Source organism: Antechinus flavipes, chromosome 4 (assembly GCF_016432865.1).
Source record: "Antechinus flavipes isolate AdamAnt ecotype Samford, QLD, Australia chromosome 4, AdamAnt_v2, whole genome shotgun sequence".
Taxonomy (NCBI): domain Eukaryota; kingdom Metazoa; phylum Chordata; class Mammalia; order Dasyuromorphia; family Dasyuridae; genus Antechinus; species Antechinus flavipes.
Window position 1 is genome coordinate 364,922,170 of NC_067401.1, and position 25,657 is coordinate 364,947,826.

At 32.5% G+C, this 25,657-nt stretch overlaps 1 protein-coding gene across 6 annotated transcripts in view; it reads right to left on the reverse strand.

Moving 5' to 3' along the window:
- The window catches only part of MARK1 (microtubule affinity regulating kinase 1), a 147,297-nt gene that overhangs the window by 42,259 nt on the left and 79,381 nt on the right, over positions 1-25,657 (reverse strand). For 5 of the 6 annotated variants that reach the window (XR_007953684.1, XM_051998260.1, XM_051998258.1 and 2 more), the window contains exons 4-7: positions 24,578-24,626; positions 20,815-20,880; positions 12,649-12,719; positions 5,218-5,274 (exon numbers count right to left, since the gene is read on the reverse strand). Coding sequence is in view for 5 of the 6 variants with exons in the window: in XM_051998260.1 (XP_051854220.1) it covers positions 5,218-5,274; positions 12,649-12,719; positions 20,815-20,880; positions 24,578-24,626 (243 nt within the window). In the remaining variant the exon portion in view is untranslated. Of the gene's footprint in view, positions 1-5,217; positions 5,275-12,648; positions 12,720-13,211; positions 13,338-20,814; positions 20,881-24,577; positions 24,627-25,657 lie in introns of all 6 variants that reach the window. The other variant, XM_051998261.1, reaches the window with a different exon arrangement.

Sequence of the window (25,657 nt, forward strand, 5' to 3'; positions counted from 1 at the left end):
TTATAGGAAAATGTGCATTTTCGAGAAAATAAATTCAATTTAAATACTCAAATGGATTTATGATTTCATCAATATGGACATCCCTTCCAAAAGTGCCTACCACAGTACATACATATCCATCCTTTGTGATTCTTATTCATATCTTCTTTTAAGTTCATGAAGGAGGTCCATACAATATGTTGGAGTCCTTCACTTTCTCCTAACCTTGTGAGGTTTCCAGAATGGCATAAGGTTGTATATTAAAGTTCATTCTTGCCACATGACCAATCTACCTTAAAAAAATCTCCTTGATGGAATTCTTTTTTTCAGTAATTATTCATAACTCCATTTCCCCCCTGAATTTCAGTTTTGCCATTATGTGATCTAACTATCTGCATAGAAAAAATCCAACTCCTACTATGACATATATAGTGAGATGGATAGCTTACAGAACTCATCCATCATTTTATCTATCCATATCTTAAATAATAAAAATGGGCAGATTGAACCTTGAATTAAAATAGGAGAAAAGGCTGAATTTTTCCATGAAATTAATCATAACCAGATATCTTCTAGAAATGAAGGCATATCTTTTAGTACAAATATTCTGTTTGTTACTGCTTGGTTACAAATCATGAACTATTATAGTGTCCAAAGAATTAAGAATGAGTATTACCCAGAAGCCAATAAAGAAATATGTATTAGTTACTTGTTACTATACCAATTAAGGAACTACCTACACATCTGTCAGATTGGCTAGAATGACAGGGAAAGATAATGCGGAATGTTGGAGGGGATGTGGGAAAACAGGGACACTGATACATTGTTGGTGGAATTGTGACTACATCCAGCCATTCTGGAGAGCAATTTGGAACTATGCTCAAAAAGTTATCAAACTGTGCATACTCTTTGATCCAGCAGTGTTTCTACTGGGCTTATACCCCAAAGAGATACTAAAGAAGGGGAAATGACTTGTATGTGCATGAATGTTTGGGGCAGCCCTCTTTGTAGTGGCCAAAAACTGGAAACTGAGTGGATGCTCATCAATCAGAGAATGGCTGAATAAATTGTGGTATATAAGTATTATGGAATACTATTGTTCTGTAAGAAATGATCAGCAGGATGATTTCAGAAAGGCCTAGAGAGACTTACATGAAATGATGCTGAATGAAATGAGCAGAACCAGGAGATCATTATATACCTCAACAACAATACCATATGATGATCAATTCTGATGGACCTGGCCATCCTCAGTAATGACATGAACCAACAGTTCCCATGGAGCAGTAATGAACTGAATCAGCTATGCCCAGCGAAATAACTCTGGGAGATGACTATGAACCATTACCTTGAATTCCCAATCCCTATATTTTTGTACACCTGCATTTTTGATTTCCTTCACAGGCTAACTGTATAATATTCCAAAGTCCGATTCTTTTTGTACAGTATACTTATTGTGTATCTAATTTATATTTTAATATATTTAACATCTACTGGTCATCCTGCCATCTAGGGGAGGAGATGGGGGGAAGGAGGGAAAAATTGGATCAAGAGGTTTGGCAATTGTCAATGCTGTAAAGTTACCCATACATATAACCTGTAAATAAAAGGCTATTTAAAAAAAATTAAGGAACTATAACAGAATTGGAGGAAAAAATGCATCTAAAACATTTTTTGAAAATAATGACAATACACAGGTATCCTTTGGCTAAAATTTCCTTTCAAAACAATAGATTCATGGATTAAAAATCCATTCCAAGTAATTAATATAATCACTTAATGCCAATGAAAATAGATTCAACAGAAGGCAATTCATGTGATGTGGTATAAGGGAGAGAGAGTAGAGTGGCCAGACATAAGTCTCATCCCAACTCTGCTCTTCATTACTAGCGTGTGACTTTGGACAAATCCTTTTACCCTTGTAGGTAATCAGTTTTTCACTCTTTAAAATGAAAGTGTCAAACCAGCTAATAATAGCTCATCTTTATTTCATACAGTTTACCGAGTATTTTCTCCATAACAACCATATGAAGCTGGTATTACAATATATTAGTTCCTCAACTTCAGAAATGAGAAAAAAGAGGTTCAGAGAAGCTATGGTCACATATGGTCTAGTATATCATTGAGTCAAACTCAGGCTCTTCAGAATTCAAAGTCCAATATTCAATTCATTCTAGTGTTAGAATGATGATGCTACAATTCTAATCAGGTCAAACATTTGATAATTAAAAAGGGAATTTTACTTTATGTAATTGTCTTTAATCACTTATCAATAAGATCAGTAATTGTGTTGCCTTGGATAAGGGACAGGAGTATATTTTAGTCTAATGGGAAGAAATTTTTTAACAGTTACACTGCCAAAGACTGGAATGAGCAGCCTCAGAAAATTGTGGTTTTCCTAGAACCAGGGTTTTCAAATCTAAGCTCTACCAATGGTCTCTTAAGTCAGGGTTCCAATCTCTTAAGTGAGCTATGGCACAACCCCTAAGGGACTACTCACAGTATCCCTCATTCAATACAGTCACCAATTGTGGAGCGTCTAACATAACCAGACACCCACTACTGCTCAACTTTCTCCTCCAGCTTAGTCCTACAATTGACCTTCTATGACTATGGAAACTTTCAACATCTCCCTTTTTGCTCTATGTAGGAATCCCAGAATGAAATTATAAACTCATCAGGACCTAGGCTCCAGCTCCAGTACAAGTAGCTGCACAGGCAGAATTTCTTTCTGCTCCCACTGAGCCATTACCTCGTTTCTGTGGTAAGCAGCCTTGTGCTCCTGACTTATCCACCCTCCCCCTTTTTTTCTAGTGGTTTAGAGTAAAGTGAACAGGATAAACAAGTATGGATGATTCAGTATCTTTTTGTTACAGATTTTATTAGATTATTTTTCACCAAAAACAGTCCCTTTTCTAAAGTTTGTTATCTTTGTCAAGGATGCCATCACCCCTATAGTCACAAACCTTGTAGGTCTGTAATATCAGTGTCAACTGTAATTCCTCATTCTTTGTATATTCAATTATTTGTTAGATCTTGATGATTCTGCTTATATAACATCTCTTGCAACCAATCCTTACTCTCTACTCATACTAGAGTACTATAATAGCCTCCTATTTCCTACCTCTCCCATCTTCAGTCTCCCCTCCCACAATGACAAAATGATATTCTAAAAGCACAAATCAGAATATGTTATTCCTCTACTCCGTAAATTCTAGTGGTTCGTCATTAACTCTAGGATCTAATAGTATTTTAATATTTATTGCACTCCTTTTATTTCTCATTTTTGTCTGTTGTATGATATATATATATATATAATTATTAACAAAGAAATACATGTAAATAATTTATAAGTAAGAAAATGTCTATTGTAAATGGTCAAAATTTACAATATAGGATACATGATCAAAAAAGTTAATTCTATATCTGAAAAAGATTTGGGTGTTTTAGTTAACTGCAAGCTTGATAAAAGCAATCAAAAAAGGCTAAAGTATTTTTCAAGCTGCAATAAGTACTGTGGCCTTCAGAAATAAAAAAGTGATCATTTGTTTTTATTTATCTTTTAGATCATATCTAGAATATTGTGTTCAGTTCTGGGCACTAGAATTTAAATAGGACACCAATGAACTGGGAACTGTAATCCAAGATGGTGAAAGGTCTTGGGTGCCATCTTAATAAAGACTATTCTCAGCAGCAATAAGTTAATTGTCTATGATGGACTATTACCTGAAGGATAGATAAATTTAAACTTGCTCTATTTAGTCCCAGAAGAGAGAATTAAGAGTAATGGGGAGTAATTTCAACAAAAATTTGAGCTTTATGTATGAAAGAAACTCCCTAATGATTAGAGCTATCCAGATTTAGAAGAGGCTGCCCCCTAAAATATACCACTGATAACCAAGGAAGGTCATCAAGTAAAGTCTACAAGATTCTTTGATATGTTATACAGGGGATTCTTTTTGCATATTTTGCAGTTGTTCAGTAACGTCTAACTCATTGCGAGCCTATGTGGAATTGTCTTGGCAAAGATATTGTAATGGTTTGCCATTTCCTTTTCCAGATCATTTTATAATTGAGGAACTGAGGCAAAGAAGGTAAAGGGTGAAGTGACTTGGCCAGTGCCCCACAGCTAATAAGTGTCTAGTTATTATTTATAATATTATTTGAACTCAAGAAGATGAGTCCTCTTGAACTCAGGTCCCTAGCACCCTATCCAGTGAGCCACCTATATGCTCCACTATACATATGGATTGGACTAAATGGCCACTATTATGACCAATTATGATCTTCTAATTTGTCATTTTTAAACAAGGAGGTGAAAGTACATGACATTTCTAAAGTCTTTTCCAGATTGAAATCTTATGCTCTCTAAGATCATTTAAAGCAGATCAAATGCTTGCGGCTTACGAATGGCCTATCACACATTTTACAGAAGACTCAGGCTATTAGACTTGGAGTCAGAAGACCTTGGTTTCAGTCTTGGTTCTCTCAGGAACTGGTTGTGTAACATTTATGAGTCTCAGTTTACTTGTCTAACAAAATGTAACTAAGATTACCTGAACACCACCTAGAGAACTAGTGTGAGTCAAACGTTTTATAAACTATAAGCTCTAGGTCAAGGATTCTGAACTTTTTTTGTGTCATGCACCTCTCTGACATTGTGGTGAAGCCTATGGTCCCATTCGCAGAAAAAATGCTTTTTAATGCATAAAGTAAAATATATAGGGTTATAAAATAAAACAATTATGCTGAAATACAATTATTAAAATTTGTTTTAAAATAAAGTTCAAGGACACCATATTAGGAACTGTTTTAGATAAATGTGTGTAAATTTACTTTAAAACATTAAAAAAATTAACACGCATCTTAAAAAGTTTTGAGTTCCAGATTTCTCCTTTCCTTCCTTCCTCGCCACATAAGGTAAGTAATTTGATGTAGATTATACAAGTTAAAACTACTTCTTGGGTCTGTGAGATTATGGAATCTCTACCTTGGAAAACACTGATAAGAGATTATATTTAAAAACCCACCTGAAATTTTCTTCAGGGTTCTGAAGCAGCTCATTTTGATATTTGAAAGTGACAGCATAATTATTTATCCAAGAATTCACAAAATATTTTAGGAAAAACATTTCTATTCTGTTGAGTTTCTTCATCCTTAGCCATAATGAATAATATTATTATTTTTTTTCTTCTGATATCAATCATAGTTTGTAAAGTCAGAAAACCAACTACTCACCTTGAGATCACGGTGTACAATACACTTTTGATGACAATACTGTACTGCAGATACAATCTGGAAAACATTTTAATAAAAAATTAAAGACTATTAATACAGATTTTTTTTCTTGATTCTTCCCTTTCTCACATTTTAGACATATCTCAAATATCAACTACTCAAATACCAAAGTTATATTTAATTTTTCTACTGTGGCTTTCCTTTAAGAAATGAGAAACGCTTAATGTTTTAATGAGTAGAAATTTCTTTTTTAAAGAGATATCAAGTTAGCATTCAAAATTCTCCCTTTAAAATGTTAATAAATATTTCTTAATTCCTTTAAGGAATTTAAGCACTTTTATGTGGGCTAGCTTATTCTTTTTTTTTTTTTTTGTATTTTCAAAATGATCTTTTCTATGCTTTTGTTCAGATGATCTATCTTTACAGATTCTACCAGTACAATAATCCTTAGTACATTTATACTCATTTAAAAATAGTTAGCTCTCATTAAAAAAGCAAAGTTTTATTCCAAAATTACACAGAAAGAGATAATTTACTAAACATAAACTAGTCTCCTTAAAATTATTTATCAGTGAGATATTTAGAGTTATGTAAGGCTCATTTGTTAATACATATTAAAAATTTGTAAAAGACAAATACGAATGCCTCTCTTGAAACTGCCAACACAGTGAATAACCTAACTGTATAATAAAAAGAAGAAATGAAATTTAATCTGAAATCTACCTTTAATTTACTTGGGCAAAATATTTAACTACTACATTTGGTCCATACTTGTAAAAAATAATAAAAATACCAACCTGTCAAGTAAAAAAAATAGTAATAATACCAATCTGTAACAGATTTTTAAATTTTATTTTAAACAACAGTTGTAAGACATTTTGCATCTATTTAGAGCAAATGCTAAGTAGAAACTAAATAAGAATGTAGTATAACATATTCAATCATTTTAAAAATATAAAATATAAATATAGAAAGAATCTGAATAGTAATTAAGCAGTGTGGAATGGAAAGAGCGCTGGATTTGCAGAAGACCTAGGTTCAAATTATACTTCAGAGATTTACTTAGCTGAGTAACTTTATTTAACTTAATCACTCAAGGTCTGTTTACTCACGCATCAAATGAAGGAACTGGTTCCTTCCAAAGTTAATTATCAGGGTATTGCTTTGTGTAATGCAATGGAATTAACATATACTGAATTTCATAATAAGAACTATAACTATAAAAAAAATTCAAAATCACAGGTTTGAGGTCTTTTTTGGTTCTTGGTTGTTGTATAATGTAAATTAAGCAAACTACATTATGCAACTAGAAATGTATGTTTACATTATGGTGTAGGAAAAACATTTATTGGTATTAATGTTTCACACAATTACTTTAATTGTAGTATGGAGTACAAAAGTAACAAAAGAGTATTTGATTTTTGAGTATAATAACTGAATTTTAAAAGTATATTTGTAAACAAAGACTATTGCTGAGTTGTAGACAATGGAGGCATGAATCTAAAATAAATTACTAGTTCATGCAAGCATGTCAAGTTTATATGGCAAATTTAAGGAAGAAGCTCTAGATATGGAATTGAAAGATGGATAGGATGAAGAAATGCAGAAATAATTGCATTTATCAGTTTGTCATTCTTAACAATGTCTAGCAGTTGATTTTAAATATTAGTTTCCATCAGCTATGTGCTATAACATTTTTTCAATGTACATATGTAGATGAGTTACTACAGTTACTATTCACTTTATTACAACATTGCCAATCAATCAATCAATTAATCAACAAGGAATTATTAAGAACTTACTCTCTGTAAGGGGAACTAAGTGCGGAAGATGCAAAGAAAAAGTAAAAAATAGTACTTGCCCTCAAGAAGCTTACATTCCATTGGGGAAGAGAACATGGATATAAATAGGAACATACAAGATACATGCAGAATTCACAGAAGGAACTGTGGGGGGAGAGAAAGAACTAAGATATCTGAGCATAAGGTAGCATCTGAGCTGCCAAAAGCCCATTCTAACATCACTTTGTTAATTTGAACAAACTCTTTAACAAATAATATAATCATAATGATAATAATTAAATTTGATAATCCAACCTCAACAGAATAGAGTTATAATGGGTAACTGCTTCTGTAAATAAATAAGAGTCATGGACTTCACATGTGGCTCTCACTTATTTCCTGCATAAAAATTATTGCCACCATTACTGGAGTCACAAAAATTTTTGAGCTGGGTTAGTGAGGGTACTGCTATGCTACTTGGAAAAATCAATAAAAGAAATGCTTGACAGATGTCACTAGATTCCATGTATTATGGTTCATAATGATATGCCTTATAAGTTTGTCAAGGCAATCCTGGTCTCTGAGTGCTTGTAAAAACCTCTATTTATGTACTCATTTACTTATACTAAGTAAAATTCTAGTTGTGTTACCATATTGCAGAACTCTAGGCAATAACTATGGAACTTGAGAGTAGGTTGTCTGCTACTATCCTTAAAAGTTATGAAAAAACAAGGCCTTTCCTGCTTTGTCCTACTATAGCCTCCGACATTGAAACATCGCAATAAGGTCTACCAGTTAAGATGACCAACTAATGAATTTCATGTAGAATTTTATAAGTATCTTAGAGGTCATTTAGTTATTCAATTTACAGATGAGGAACCAGAATTACAGAGATAAGAGTGTTTTGATCAAGGGCACAAAAGTAATAAACAGCAGAGCCAGGATTTGACTTTCTGACTATACATCCAGCGTTAGTTTCATGAAATCATATCCCTATAAAGTGTTCTGAAGTGTGGAAGAGGAATCAAAATGATGATTAATCACCAAAAGGCCACATAAATCGGACTATTCAGAAGCACTATAGAATGTGGCTATGGAGGAAAACTGCCTTTCTGTGATTTTTTTACAAGTAGTTTGAAAGGGTTCATTTGGAAGAGAAAATGAACTACGTATGGAAAATGATTCGATTCATAAATGCATGATGAGATCAACTTAAAATATATTTTTATAGGAGAGGATTTTATGATGTAAGATATACAAAATATAGTAAAGTTTCATAAAATACCATTTAGAAGCAAGAAGGAAGCTTTAATCAAAAAATACAACTAAATAAAAGACTGATTTTTTTTTCTTGGTGTTAAGTTAATGTTTTTCAGAATTTTAAAAACTGTATTATAGTTTCTTTTACATGACATATTTTTATATAATGCCAGGAAATAACAAGTATCATTAAAAATTAGGGATAGAGGTTCAAGAAAATTGCATTCCTTCCCCTCTCCATATTAGATTTAAATTAATTAACAGATCCACAATTGGATAATTTGATATATTGATCTCACTGCTTCAACTACTACTCACTCTAATTATATAGATGACAATCCATCCATGCGCATTCAATCCAAATGACTCAAGTGTTGAACCAGTTGAATTCTAAGCTCTCTACCAGTTTTCTTTTTTTTATTCCATGATCCTCCACAAAAAACCACATTTAAATAACAAATCCATTAACAATAAATATTTCAGTGCCTACTTTATGAAATACTCTATAGCTGACTTTAGGGTATAAGTCTTTGATTTCAAGTCAGAAGACATCATGGATTTGGCTCCTTAACTTATTACTTACTTCCTGTGTGATCTTAGGCAAACTGCTAAGATTCTTTGGGTCTTAATTTCTTCATCTGTAAAATGAATGGCTAAAAATGGGTTGAACTATCTTATCCTTTCTTACAACTCCAGGTTCTGTGAAACAAGTCTATGTCTACTTTGGAAACAATTTAATTTAAAAAATCATTTGTGATTTTTTTCTGTCCTGATTTCCCTTTTACTATGTCATAAGCTACATAAATGTAAATATTAAACCTTTAATAAGTGCTGTAGAGTATGACTGGTTACAAAAGCAGCTTACTTATAATATTAAAAAAATAAAATTAAGAAAATAAATTATGTCAAGCTTTCAAAACACACCTAATCTGCTTAATTGTAAATAGGATTTTCTTGTAGATTTTCTGGTAAACCAAAAGGAATAAAAGTAATACACAAAATTTTATGATATTTCAACTAATGAGTAAGAGAAAACTATATTTCATCCAAGCATAAATAGATTTAATGCCTCAGTTATTAATGTTATTTCTTTATGAACAATAGGAATCAATAAAGGTCAGATATTTAAATTTAAATACTTTCAGAAATTGTTCTGGGCACAAGGTATGGTGCTTTTAGTATTTCTTCTATTTTGGGGAGAGGAAATTTGGACTTATGATATTTCCCCAATATGGAAAAATTCCAATGTTAAAATTTCCTCCACTGAAGTATATGGACAATATTTCTGAAACTTGCAATCTTAAAAGTGTTACCTGAAATATTCTGTGAATAAAATAGCTTACCTACAGCCACATATAAGATATTGGCCTCCAGTATAGTGAAAGATAAAATAAGCTACCAGAGACAACTCAATATATTAAGCAAAGAAAAATTTGTAGGGCAAACATTTTCTGAAAGATCCTAAATGTTTTATAATAAATTTTAGATAAGGTAAGCTTACTATTTACTATAAAACAGAGGATTAATAACAAACTAAGTAATTAGGACAACTTATTTTTATGATAAGTCATGAAGAGACCTTAGAAACTGAGGTCCTGTTGATAGCTTTAAAAAAAAAAAATTCACAGAGTCAGAGATTCTCACATTTAGGACAGTTCTCAGATTTGGGATGAATCTCAGAATCCTTCTAGTTTGAATTTACTGGAAAGTCAATATAAACTGGACTTATTTCACAAACACTACATCTGATTTCTGTGAGAATCTGTGCCCTAGATTAAAGTTATGAATGTGAATTTCTTCTTTGCTTATAAGATACTTTGCTCACCTAACAGCACTAAACAAAATTAACATATCTCCCTTTTAAAACTAAAACTTGAGGTACTAACCTCAATACCAACATCATCTTTGAATATTTAGGACAACAATATCTAAAATTCTCTCTCTCTCTCTCTCTCTCTCTCTGAAGATCAAGTTCTGGAGAGTTAAGTTCCTTTTTCTTAAGGATCCACAAGCATATTCTATTACTTTTAATTATGCTGTCTCCCCCAAATAGAATGTGAACACCCAAAGAACAGCAACTCTTAATTTTCTATTTGTATCCTCAAATGCTTAGCAGTTCTTAGCACATACTTAAATGAATTTATGATCTTACTGATTTGGAAATTCTCTCCAATAATATGCTTTGCAACTGATTCATGCCTGATCTAGTTGGACTATTCTATCATGTCAGAGAATTTACATAATGTGCTGGAGACCGTCCTCATTTTCTCTTAATATTCTGAGGGTACAAATGGAACACTATCTCTCCTTCTCATACTTCACATGGCATCTGTCAATCCATATGACCAAATTATATTTTATTTTCTTTATGACATTATTTACTCTTATTCTTCACAGTTTCTCAGAGGTTATAAAGTACAATTTGCCTGCTCAACTATACCATATATCTCTCCATTCTCAAATTTCAAAGATAATAGTATTACAAGGCAAGGCTGTCAGGCAGCCAACATTAAAAAAGAAGTTAGTATTGAAAAGGTAGGCCTTTGATTTTATGAAATGTTCGGGGATAGTAAAAGAGCTTTGGAAATTGCTGAAGGCTATCCAGCTGCCTTTCCTCCTGTACAACTTTGGACCCAGTTTTTCTGAGCCAGTGTTGTACGAGCTTCAGGGGATGTCCTTCCAAATGTATGCTGAAATCTAGAAAACAGACACTCTTTATCCACTTGGTGTTTGTGGATGCACAGGGATAGGCTAAACTGTTAAGTGATTGCAGACTGCATCTAGGAGGTTCTTCAGTGTTCTGGGACTTGATGCAATCAGTACAATTTCATCTGTAAACAAGAGTATCTGGAGAACCTCTGACCTGGACTCTTTGTTTGTTTTTCTGCATCCTAATGGAGAATACTTTCAGGGAATAATTATCCCTATTTTATGTTTCACCTGATATTTATTATCAGAGTATCACTGAACAGTTATTTGTACTGTGATATCTTCCAAGAAATCTTGAATAATGGTGTAGAGAGAAAATTTCTTGTTGCAAAAATGTTTGAAGAATTTTTTTCTTATTCCCGGTGAAGTGTTTTTCATAATCAACAAAACAAAATAGATATTCTATATATATTATATGTATTTTTATAAATCTTTCAGCTGATTATGAAATGATATATTGTAGCCAATCAAAAACTATCATTTACAAAAAGCTGCTCATTTCTCATGTGGGCCTACACTAAGAGTGTGTGTGTGTGTGTGTGTGTGTGTGTGTGTTTCTCTCATAAAGATTTTATATGAACAGGAAAGTAGGAAGGTAGGTCAGTAGTTACTGATGTTCTTTGTCATCTTTTTGAATTATTAAGAAGGTTTGGTAATTTTTTTCCCCATTCTGGCATATTCCCTTCTTTTAGCTATCTTGTAAACTGATCTCTCAATAAAATTACAAGCATATTGTCTCTAGCATATATCTCATCTATATCCTTGTTCCAAACCTGTTACTTTTCCTGCTTTTATTATCTTTAGTGTCATTTCTAAACTCTTCTACAAGCATATTTAGGATTCTGATGTTTAGATTTAAGTGTGGTACCATCTTGGATAGAGAAAAGTTTTTTGCAAATCGTTTTATTCTGTTTCTAATTATCCTTCCATTTTATTCTTGAATAAAAATAATAGGGATGTCTTTGCTTAGTTGACTTTCTTTAAGCTAGTGTTGCCCTTGCCTGCTTCTCCTTGCTTAATGAGATGCTATTGATTATAATTTTTTATAACATTTCTTGGTAAGCTTTTTACAAATGAATTTGTATTCTCAATCTTGCCATTGGCAACCACATTGTTCTTTCAAATATTAAGTCAAAAGTTTGTAACAGCACTTTCTCGACTCTTTGGTTTCCTCCATATAGATATAATATCTATTATATCAGTTAAAATTCCTGGTAAAATTAATATAGTGAATATTGTATCATTTCTATTCATTCAAGAAACTTAGGAGATTATATTTAAATTTCAAAGTTATCACTACCCAGAGACTCATGATGTATATGTGGCATAATACTAAGCAAAATTAGATAGGAATATCTGTTCCTATTCCAAGATACACAAAGTATTAATGTGGTGAGTCACAGTTATAAAAATCTGGCTGCTTGATTATTCACTTATAAGGGCCTAAAAATAACCACCTGTATCTGTTTAAATTTTATATTCAGGATTTTTTTCTTTCAGGGATTATTTCCTTAAGAAAAAAAAATACAATAACAACAATAACAAAACATACTACAGTATAAAAAAACCTGAATTTTACTTTTTTACTTTTAAAAATACCACTTTTGAATTCTGGTTTCCAACACTGTGACATTGTCTATTATCGGTGTCACTGAAAATAGCAGGAAAATACTTTCCATACCTGTCTAAATTTTGCACGAGCCTCTTTCTCCTTCATTCTTCCATGGGCAACTAAGTAATCAAACACTTCACCTGAGTCATAAAGGTAAAGCAGACAGTGAAATAAGCATTATTTTTCAATTTTAAGGATATATGTAATTTCAGGTTGTTTTTAAAGCGGTCATATGGCCAACAATTATTGTCTATTATTAATACTGATAATAAACTATTAGACTCGGGTGAAAAAACTTGCTTGCACGTTTAAATATGATCATAACCAGATGTCAAGGCATATACATAATGCACAACCTTGCTTTCTGGTGTTATTTTCTTAGAAATACCGTCAAGTCAATTTTCTATTATTAAGTCATCAAAATAAAAATCACAAATATAACCCAAATTCTTGGGGTACTTGAAGATCCAAGATTTACAACACTTCAATAACAACAAAAAAACCAACAAAAGTCACCTGGTCATGACCTTCTCCTGTCTATTTTCATCTTCAGTCTTTAACTAAAACCCCACCTTTTGCATAAAGTCCCCCTTATGATTCCAGCCCAACCCAGTCTCTCACCCTCTGTCAACACCTATAGGACCTACTGTCTGTACCACTGTCTCCTCCACTGTTCAGCAAACTCCTCAAAGCTTCAGATAGCATCATGCTTCTGTACCTGGTACATGGAGGCAGCCGGTGGTGCAGTGGAGAGAATGCTGTAGTTGGAGTGAACAAGACTGAGTTCAAATCCAGCTTCAAAGAGAATGATTTACTATCTGTGGGAACCTGGGCAAGTCACTTAACCCACTCTGTGCCTCAGTTTCCTCATCTGTAAAGGTGGGTATAATAATAGCACCTATCTCTCAGGGTTGTGAGGAAAAATGAGTTCATATCTATAAAGCATTTTGAAAACTTTAAAATGCTAGATAAACGCTAGCTATTTTTTTTTCCCATTTGTTGAGGGCCAAGCATAGCGACAAACAAAGTACTGAATAAATATTTGCTGAATTAAATCTGAAAGCAACAGGAGCATCTAATTCTTCTAGCCTATTCTCCTATTTAATCCTTCCATAAAATGTTTTCCCACCTTAGTTCCAGTATTTATGGTAGTCATCAACATGGTAAGAAAGTTAATTACCAAGTGAAGGCCTAATTATAAACAATTAGTATTAACACATTAATATTTATTACAATAAAGTATTTTATATAGGCTAAAAAGGTAATAGATATTGTATATCCCCATAAATGTTATTATATGTTTCATAGGACCATAATTAAAAAAACAAAGAATGAATAGTTCCTTATTCCTACTCTAAAGTGAGGTAATAGAGTGGCTTCTAAGAAAGTTTAAGAAAGAAAGTATATTTTTAAAAAATATTGAACATAAAACAATTGTAGCAAGTCAAAGTCTTAATGTGAGATAAAGCCTACTACATAACAATATCTAGAGCTAGATGAGATGGTAATTTGCTATATATTTATTCAATAAATAAAACAAATACCAAATAAATCAGGATAATTTTGTGGAGGACCTGACAGACTGGAAATTACAAGTGGTCTTGTATTGTAGGCCCACTTGAGGCTAAAGCTTTGAACTGCATGCTTGGAACATACTAGGATGATAAGAATAAAAGAAAGAATAGGCAATGCCATTTGGCTCTTTTTTCTTCAAATACAAAGGACAATTTTGGTCTATCCTTGGTTTTATGGATCCAAGTTGGGAAAATCTCTCAAGATCTGGTTAATTATATATAGGATTAAAGGTAATTCTCTGTCTGAAGGACCTCAAAGACACAGATAGTAATAGGGCCAATTCAGACCCTTCCAAGTAGTTCTATATCCTAATGTCTGTAGAATCTTTTTGACTAACTGATAATGATTCAAAGACTGTCTCATTGGATGCCTTGTTTTCCCAAAATCACTTAAGTGCCATAGCCCCAATGCTGAACCAGAATCATACTGGCCTATATTCAGTAAAGGTAAATTTGCCAAATTCCTTGTTTCCTATATTGTATTTCTATTGTTTTTTCTTTCCCAAATGAAAACTAAACTTTTAAAGGAGAAGAATGTTGTACTATATTTTTCAGAATTAATTCGATATCATTTGAAGATGATGGCTTCCAAACCATTGTCACAGTCTTAAGTAAATTGGCAAAGCAGCTCAAGTTAAATGAAATCAAACTGTAGGAGTGGGACTATTCATATTAACAAAATGGATCAGAGTTGCAAACACTATTCACTTTCTGAGTTCTTAAAACTGTCTCTGACCCTATAGTTCCTAAGACTTAAAACATGAATGAACTAAAGAAATATTTATCGTATCCTTTATATTACTCATGTTACCATGTCCTTCCATTAAGAAAGATAGAAAGTTGACATACTTTGTTGAAAGCTAAAATATGTTATAGTTTCATATTCAAAATATCCTTGCAAATGATTGTGAAATATAAATTTTTTACTTTGTCAAGGCCATTTTGACCTGCTAAATAGGCTCACTTTTTCCCCCTCCACCTCCACTTAGTAAAGGAAAAATCCCTACGTATATAAATTACACATGGTCTTCTCTCAGAGATAAAACTGTCACAGAAGCTATTCAGAAAGCAGAAAAAACCAGCTGAATAAATTATAGAGATTTGAAGCTTTTTGTTAATGTTAAAATCTATTAACATGTTTTAGAACCTGGGTTCTGTGAAAACTTGTAAAACTATATTAATAGATTTTAATCTCCCAAAATTATCAAGTAAGTTTGAGGCCAAACAATGGCCAGAATAAAATAAACTTCTATCTAAAAAATGCACAGTTAAACATAACAAACTATATTAACACGGTACAAATTATTTTTTCTATGAGAATATCTGATATTAGATATTAGATAGTTCAGTAGCTAGAAGCTTTGGATTTAAATAACTGTTGATTAAAGTATAATTTTCCTCACCTATAAAATATAGTACTTAGGCTAAATGACCTCTGAAGTCTCTTGTGGCACTGGTGCTTTATAAATCCCATGTAAAATTACTCCTGAACCAGCAACACAGAATTTTAAGATTTTGAAGGGAAATCAAGTCATTTTAATCCATTCAGTCCCTGAACAGAAAGCAACCAGGGTTCAGCTAAGAGATACCACATATTCAGTTTTACTTGCAATTAGTTAAAAATTTTGAGTAAAATTCTGGGCAGTTTCAAATTTATGAGACTGCTTAAAGTCTTGCACATACATGTCTTTTACAACTCAGAACAGAAACATTGTTATAAGTGATTATTATAAGCCTATTTAATGTACAATATGCTGAAAATTTAGTGCAATGTATAAATAGCATTAGAAATAGTTATCCACAACCACTTTGAATATGTTTTTGTAGGAAAATACATTTAGACTTTGAATTTATAAGTGAAAAATTTCTCAGACCCTTGACATAAGAGCAAAGGCCTAGATTTATGGCTACTATTCTTGGCTCTGAAGCCAGGATCTAAAGTTTGGGAAAAGTGAGAAGGTAACATGAAAGGAGACATAGGGACAGGTTCCACTGATTGATTTGTTGTTTCTTGTCTTATTGACTCTTTTCTACTTCTACATCCCTGAATCAAGAAACTCTCAAAGCACTGAGATCAAAGGATCTTTAGTCTTATTTACATTGAGAATAGAAGGGTATTAAAATATTTTCTGCAAAATAAATTAACACATCAAAAAATCTGATATTATATGCAATGTCCCTTATGTATGTATCCCAGGGGGAAGAACGCAGGGAGAAATATAGGTAATAAAAAAAACAAAAGTTAGCAATAAATATTTAAAATAATCTTATACCTGACTAATTTCTTCCTTCTCTTTTTACTACTATCCTAAGCTAATGAGAAGTAGACAGTACTACTGGGATCTTCATCACAGAAGTTAAAAGCAAAGGTAAGATACCTGGGAGGGCATGTAAGGTATCATGCTAGGTGCTGCAGCTATCATTTAGACCAAAAACTTAGCCACCTCTGTGTTACCAGCAGATGGTGGTGATGAGTCCTGCCAACTAAGAATTCAAAATGCAGCTGTCAGCACAGAAAGAGATGTAGGCCAAACAGTCTGTGAGACAATACACTTCTTTTTTGAGTAGTTCCTCCCAAATCTGACTACATTTATCTTCTAGAACTATACATCATACTGAAAAGGGGAAACATCAGGCAGAGATAAGTGAAGAAAAGAGTTTTTGGAGAAGGAACTCTTAACAACTTGAAAAGCAAGTAGAAAGGGATGAACATCTTTATCCCACAGGCAACTGAGATCCCCTGTGCTCTATGGATAACTGTTTTGGCCATTGTGTGGAGAACATGTTGAAGAAAGAAGATCAGAGAAGCAGGGAGAACAAGAAGGCTTTTGTAATTGTCCAGGTGAAAAGTCAGGAGGATCCAAGTTAAGATGAAAGGCCTAGAAGATGAGATAGGGGATGAATACAAGTTGGAATTACCAAGATTTTTATTTTATTTTATTTTATTGGATAAGGGAAGCGAGGAAGAGGAAAAAGTATTGAAGATGAGTACTTGACTGTGAACCTGGTTGACAAGTAGGATCATAATGTGCTTGACAAATAGCATTAAGAGGAAGGCCAGGTTTAAGAAAACATATTAAGTTCTACTTGGGATCCAATTAAACCTAAGGAACATTGAGGTGTATATGACCAGAAGGAAGTAACTGATATGAAACCACAAGATAGGAGAGAGATAAAGGCTAGATACACAGATTTGAGAGTCATTAACATAAAGATGATCATTCAAACTAATGGGAGTTGAAGAGATCATCAAGAGAAAAATCAATGAAAAGAGAAAAGGAAAGGGGCCTAGGTTAAAGCCCAAAGTTAGGACTTTCCTCACAGGAAGGACATGGATCTTGGTTCAACAGAAATTAAGAAGCAATAGTCAGACAGGCAGGAGAATCATGGAAGAACAGTGCAACAAAAACAGAATATCTACGAATCAGTTGATGGACATTTATTAAGCATCTACTATGCACCAAGTTACCAGAAAAGGAAATGGTAACCCACTCCTGTATTTTGCCAAGAAAACTCCATGAACAGTACTGGTATGATATGGCCCACAGTGTCACCAAGAGTCAGACACAACTGAACAATTGAATGACAATACAACAATGTTGCAGGCCCTGTGCTAAGCTGTGGGCATATAAAGGAAGGCAAAATATAGAACCTGTTCTCAAGGAGCTCACAATCTAATAGGGGGGAACAACATGTAAACAACTATGTATAGCATAAACTGGAGATAATAAATACAAGAAAACTTCCCTCTGTTGAAGTAAGGGTGGGGAGGCAAGGGAAGGCTTTCTGTACAAGGTGAGATTTTAGCTGGGACTTAATGGAAAGCCAGCAAAACCAGGAAGCAGAGATGAGGAAAGCATTCTAAACATAGGGTACAGACAGTGAAAGTACCAGGAGTCAAAAGATATGGTGCTTGGTGGAAGGCCCAAGAAGGAGACCAGTGTCAATGGTTCATAGAATACATGGTCAAGAGATGGAGGGTAGGGAAGTTATAGGTAGAAGACTGGAGGCAACAGAGAGTGACTATAGTTTATTAAGTAGGGAGGTGGCATGGTTAGCCTATGTTCTATTAAGATCACTTTGACTGGAGGATGGACAGACTTGTGGAAGGTTATTGTAATTGGTAAGAGAAGAAGAGGGCCTATCAATGAAGATAAGGGGACGTGGACAAGAAGGTTAGGAAGGCAAAATTGAAAAGTCATGGCAAAAGATATGATATGGGGGATGAGAGAGTATAAAAAGTTGAGGATGATACCTAGTTTGCAAGCTTAGATGATTAGAAAGGGATAGTAATATCTCAACAGTAACAGAGAAGTTAGGTAAAGAGGGAGTGGTTTCAGGGAGGATGGGGAAATTATGAATTCAGTTTTATACTTTTTGGGTTCAAGATGTTCATGGGAAATCGAATTCAAGATATCTAAGATGTAGTGGGAAACGTGAGACAACGTCAGCATAGAGGTCAGAATTAGATAAGCAGGTAAGTAAAGAATGACAAGCGTAGAGATGACAACTGAATCCTTGGAGGTTCACAACATCACAGAGTGAAATTGTATAGAGGGGGAAAAAAGCGCTCAGGATAGAGTCCTGGATGGCCCACTTGGATAAGATGTACCACAAAAAACTGAAGCAATACAGGCAGGAGAAGAACCAGGAGAGAACAGTGTCCAGAAAACCTAGAGAATAGAGGAGCAAAGGAAAAAGAATGATCAACAGTGCAGATATCTACAGAGAGGTCAGGGATGAGGCCTAAGAAAAGGCCATCAGATTGAGCAATTTAGAGAACTGTAGGAAGGTTATAGATAGCAGTTTTATTTGAAAGATAAGGCCAGAAGCCAGATTATAAAGAGTTAAAAGTAATAAAAAAGGAACTAGAAGTACCTAGAGTTTGGTCACAAAAGGAAGGAGAAATGTGAAATGATTTAGCTAATGGGCAGGAAAGGATCATGTAAAGGCTTTTTGAGTATAGGGGAGACAGACATATCATAGACAGGAAAGAAGTAGCCTGATAGGAAGCCACAGAAGAGAATTGTGAGAAAGGGGATGACAGAAGGGCAACAGAGGCTCTGTACTAGTTTCCTGCAAAAAATGTTATAACCTGACTCAGAGAAAAGGCATAATACTACTATTGCTATTGCTACCTCTCACCTTGCTCTTGACCAACCACAGCCTAAAAATGCCAGGGAAAAGCAAAGAAAATCCTAAATTGCTATAGTTGGAAGTAAGGAGTTGTATAATCTGTGCTACTTGGCTGGAACAGCGTTTCCAAGGTGATGAATCGGTGTGAATATACATAAATCATTCACATGTTGAATATTCTTAGGCTGGGGAACCTATAAGCTCTCCCTACACTTGATCCATTTGCTTTTCTCTCTCTTTTTATTTACAATTATAACTACTCTAGTCCACTGATTTTAGTTTCTTATGGAAAAACTCCAGTCACTCTCCTAACTTAAAACAACAAATTAACTCCCTGCTATTACTATATTCTGAAATTCAGTTTCCCACCAAGACAAAAAGGGTCTACTGACTGAATAGTGACGCTGAACAAGCAATATTTAAAATGTGTCTCTAAAATCCTTTTCCAAAGTCCTCAATAAATTGCAATTCTTTAAAAAAAATAATAACTTCAAGTCCTGTTGGGAAGTTTCCTATTTCTGAAAAAAGGTAATTTATATGTCAATGATTTTATGCTACCACATCTATGATTTTTAACACATAGGGACATTTGAACTAAAAAAGAAAAGTAGATGAGAAAAGGTAAAAAGAATGATATTTATAGCATATTATATAACTGCATGTCTTTGCAAATAATAGCTCAGGTCACTGTCACCAGTAGAAATTGCTTTCAAAATTAATACTGTGTTTGAAAACAAACAATCTTAAATTCAACATTTTTATGCTTGAAATTACACATATATATCTTTTCATTGATACTTAAATTACAAACATTTTCAAATTCATTGCTAACTTCTTATTTAGGAACCTATTTGGTTCAAACTTAACATTTTATGGATTATTCAAAAAATTTATGTAAATTGAGAATCTGCAAATCAGGAATTGATTTAGCATATGTTTTAAAACTTATTTTATTTTCAATTTATAGAATAAAGCACTTCTGTAACATGGTACAATTTTTTAAAGATATCTGCATATGAAATTGCAAATCTACTTAATATAAGCCACTTCTTATTCCTTATAAATATACAACAAAATTATCATTTAAATTTTTTTTCCCCTTCCTTAGACAGCATATACTTTTCTATAGTTAAATTTATTAAGCATAGTTTAGGTGAGCTGTTTTTGTCCTTTATGGCTCAGAGCTTCAAATTGTAAAAAACTTAGAAACTCAGAGGAAGTGGACTATGAGTTTCTAAAACAAAGCAGCTTTAAATACTGCTACAGAATATGGATTTGACTGGCTCTAAGAAAAACCAAAGCCTAAAAGATAAATCTAAGGAATATAAAATGCCTCATTTAGAAATAAGTAAACATTATATTTTTATGGTATTGTTTTTAAAAGGTATAAAACAGATTCAGTAACAATATTTAAAATATGTATATAATATAATCCTTAGATGATGTTCCACACCTTAAAATTGTTTTTTTTTTTTTTTTTTTCCAAATTTCAGTTATTTTTATCCCCTTAAGTAGCCATACTTACCCCCACTGGCATATTCCATTACTAAATACAGTGTCTTCTCTGTTTCAATAACTTCAAATAATTTTACTGAAAAAAGAAAATTAGAAATATAATTTCGTAATTATCAGGAAATAATTTTATTTATAGTAATCATTTACAATCAAGACAAAAAAATAAAAAGTCACAGAAGTCTAAAAATCAGCTAACATATGCTATCAATTATACAAAATGTTACATGTTCTTTTCTGATTGAGGGGGAAAAAGAACTGGAATTCCTGCCACCCAGGATATCATTCAAAAAATTGTTTATACAAAATATATTATTGATAAAGATTGTACCAATTTTCTTGGATCAAAAAGGTATATTAACCTTTTTTAAATATAAGTTAACCTACCAAGTAAAAATAAACAAAATGAACATATTTTTTCATGTGTATTATGCACATGATAAAGTACTAGATGGTACACTTATAAATGGAACTGGTTTTTTTTAGCCTCATAATTCAACATTTAAAAGATTTTTTTGGTTAAAATTTGTTTCTCCTTTTTTTTTTTTTTTGACTCTGAAGTCTCATTTGTATTTTACAGTCTTTAAAATGTTAAAAATAATACTCAAGAGAATGTTAGCTATAGATCACTGTTGTAATTTCATCACTATTCTTAATCTTAAAAACTTATGTTCATACTAAACCATTCTAAGTATTTAAAAAGTGACAATTTAGGTCAAAATTTTTAGTTAAGGTCAAAAGTAATTAGCATAATAATTAAATGTAAGCAGCCTTCAAATAAACTGATAATCATGAGTTCAGAATTAAATATATAGAAAAGAAAGAGAATTGCAGATCTCTTAAAGTTAAAACCAAAATGTTAGTGAAATAGTAATTAAGTTGCAGAATCACAAATTAATGAAAACAGATTATAAAATTAGATCGGATGCCATTATACAACCATTAAATGGGAATACTTAAGGATGGCATTGATGGGAGCCACAAAAATGAGAAGGAATGCTGAGAAAAGAATACAAATTATAGGAAGAACAAAGAGGGAAAGAGAAAGCAACACAATGTGATGTAAAAAACATTGAATTTGTACTCAGATAATTTGGCTCTTCATTGTGAACAATAAGAAATTTGAGGGAAGGAGAGAAAGCAGAGAAGCAAGAAAACTAGCCCACTATATGTTGTAGCTTTAATAATAAACTGGCTTTTCTCTCTTCACTACAATCCTCAGTCTAAGCATGGGAAAAAAGGGCATAAATATATCCCAGCTCACAGTAACCTTGACTTCTACATTCTGAAATAATTAATGTTTAGCATAGTGCTTGGCACATAGTAAGTGTTGAATAAATATTGACTGATTATGAAGCAGGATTGGAGTGATTTTTCTAGAGTATTTTTTACTAAAGGAAAAGTATCCTTTGGCATTAAATACTACTAACCCTCAGTGAGTTAGTTAGCAGTAAGGTGTGGGAGCTCAAATGCGCACCATATTTCATGCTTACAGACCTTTCTAACAAAACACAACTTTCTAACAACACCAGAGTGGAGAAGTACAAGTACATGATCCAACTCTGGGCAAAGTCTGGGGGCAATGGAGAAGGAATACAAGTTCCTACAAAATTAAACAAATAAACAAACAAACCTTTAATAGCCAAGGGGTTAAAGAGAAGATCTAAGAGAGCGTAAGAGGTGGCAATTTCTTAATTTTCTCTAATACTGATACTGTGAAGTCAACTCAGCACTTTCTGGGAGATCTTTCAGGGGAACATCTGGCCCCTTCACTGTTACAAAGAGATGGCACTGTATAATGAAAACAGCAGAAGACCTAGGTTTTTAGCACTTGTTCCTTTTAGCAGTGTAAAGGTAGACAAAATTGCCTCTGAATCTGTTCAATCACTTATAAAATGAGAATAATTATGCTTGTAACTACCTTCTTCACAGATTTGTTGGGAGAAACAAATGGTTTGAAAGACATACTCTGTAACTATAAGCTATTTCAATTTTTTAGTCATGATTTTTAAAATGCAATTTTAAAAGATTAATTATTTTCATAAGTATCTACTTGTTAGTCATATTACTTATTTAGAGGCAATTGATGGAATACAATGCAGACTTGGGAAAGGGCACTCAGGAAAACCTGAGATCAAATCCATCCTCCAAAAGATATTACCCAGGTGATAAGAATTCATTATTTGATAAAAACTGCTGGGTAACTGGAAATTAGTACGGCAGAAATTATGCATGGACCCACACTTAACACCATATACCAAGATAAGATCAAAATGGGTCCATGATTTAGGCATAAAGAACGAGATTATAAATAAATTAGAAGAACATAGTATAGTTTATCTCTCAGACTTGTGGAGAAAGAAATTTGTGACCAAAGATGAAGTAGAGACCATTATTCATCATAAAACAGAAAATTTTGATTACATCAAATTAAAAAGCCTTTGTAGATATTACTCAGGTGACACTGGTTAAGTTCTTCAATTTTTGTCAGCTTCAGTTTCTTCAACTGTAAAATGGGAATAATAGTAATATCTACTTCAAAGAGTAATTGTGAGGATCATAATTTTTGAAAAAGTACTTAGCATAGTGTCATATAATTATTCCTTTCCCTTTCCCTATTTAGTATTTAACAATAAATGAGATATCAAAAGGTAATAATATATGGCAATGCAACTATTTATAAATGTGTTTGGAAATAAAATGTTTATATCTTTTGATCCATCTGTCTATATATCCATCCATTCATATACTTGTTAATCTATTTCAATAATCATAGTGAGATAGGATGGGGATGGAGATTATGTAAATTTATATTTCTTCTTCTTTTTTTAATAACTTTTTATTGATAGAACCCATGCCAAGGTAATTTTTTACAGCATTATCCCTTGCATTCACTTCTGTTCCGATTTTTCCCCTCCCTCCCTTCACCCCCTCCCCCAGATGGCAAGTAGTCCTTTACATGTTGAATAGGTTACAGTATATCCTAGATACAATGTAAATTTATGTCTTTCTAACCCTCACAGACCAAGTACAAAGAAGGTACTGAATAAAGAGCTGTTTGACAATTATTTGTGAATTTAATGATTTTATAAGATGCTTCAATTTGTAGTTTCCCCTTAAGTTTGCATTAATCTTAAAATGATTATTTTAAAATTTCTTACATAAAAGATTCAAATGATTATGAAGATTATTATAAAGGAATTTCATGTACTAATAATTTTCTATTAAATCTGAGCTGTTGATAGGGATTATTAATAAATGAGCCCAAAATACATAGAATTACAAAATTACCAAGAATTAAAAAGCTATTTTTGATCAATCCTTAAAAAGAATATCTAAAACTCATATAACCTCAATTTATAGAAATTTAAACTAAGAGATACAAAAGTTATATTAATAGTAAGTAGACTGTGTCTACATTCATTATTTTCAATATAACTACTGACTATTCCATTTACTCACTTATTAGCACTTTCTTTTAAAAAAATAAAACAAACTTCATTTGTAGGCTGTCCATACTAGGGGTGGAGAATGTGAAAATCATTTGGTCTGGTTCTGCCAAGGCAAAGGCAGGTGACAACCTCCCATAATTTAAGTTCTTTCAGCTAATATTTTTGTATGGTCCATGGAACCCTTGGCAGAAAAAAGGTTCCCCACCTCTGGTCTACAATCATCTTTTTCTCTTAGATCAACAATACATATCTCTAAATGCTATCTCCTTTATCCGATAAAAAAAACAAAAAACTTATATGTCTATACAGTAATAAAATACATACCTATATTGGGATGATTCAGTATCTTCATTATTCGTACTTCTCGAAATAACTGTCAAAGAAAGTAATTATTTAAATACTTTGTAAAAATCTCATTTGAATACAAGGAGCTACACAGGCACATGCAATTGGAAGAGATTAGTTTACAACATATTCAATATCACAGTACTGAACTAGGTAATCAAGAGATTTTATCACTGTTCCTAATTAAGCAAAAAACTATGAACAATTATTTAAATTGTCTAAAACTGAATTTTATCATCTTCCAAAATGATGATAGATGAGATGATTTCTGAGATCTCTTCTGGAAGATGACATTTTATGATGTAATATGTACATATATTATTTTTTAATTCAGTACTTTATATGATTTAATCTGTAAATGTACTTCCATCAACACAAAACTAATGAACTGTCATGGACAAAAAAAGCCCTAAACTTGACATTCAACTTTCAGGTAATAAAACACTCTATTCTCGAAGCCTTTCTGGTTTGATAGGATTTGCTTCATCCTATGGATTTTTCATTCTGAAATCTATGACATAAGTAATAATGAATATGCTTCTGGGCTTCCTAAAAAGTTCTTGCCAATCATAAAATGAAAACTGTTAACTTTATTTCTTTGAGTCTTCTGAAAACCACCTCTTTATAGTCTTTGACCACTTATTGATTAGGGAATGACTTGAATTCTTATATATTTGACTCAGTTCTCTATTGGCCTTTATCAGAGAAACCTGCTGTAAATTCCCTCCCTTTCCACTGCCCAGTTTTCTGCTTTCTTTTCACCTTGACTCCATTGGCTTTATTTGTGCAAACTTTTTAATGTAATCAAAATTATCCTTATATACATTCTTCTATCTAATATTTGGTCATAAATTCTTCCCTTAATCATATAACTGACAAGTAAATTTGCAGACAGATTTAGAAGTATTTTATATAGTTATTTTAAATGGGATATCTTTATCATTGCCAGACTTTATATAGCAACATACAGAAATGCTGATAATGTTATGTGGTGGTATTGTTGTTTTTTTTAAACATCCTGCAATTTTGCCAAAATTGTTAAGTATTTCAAATAGTTTT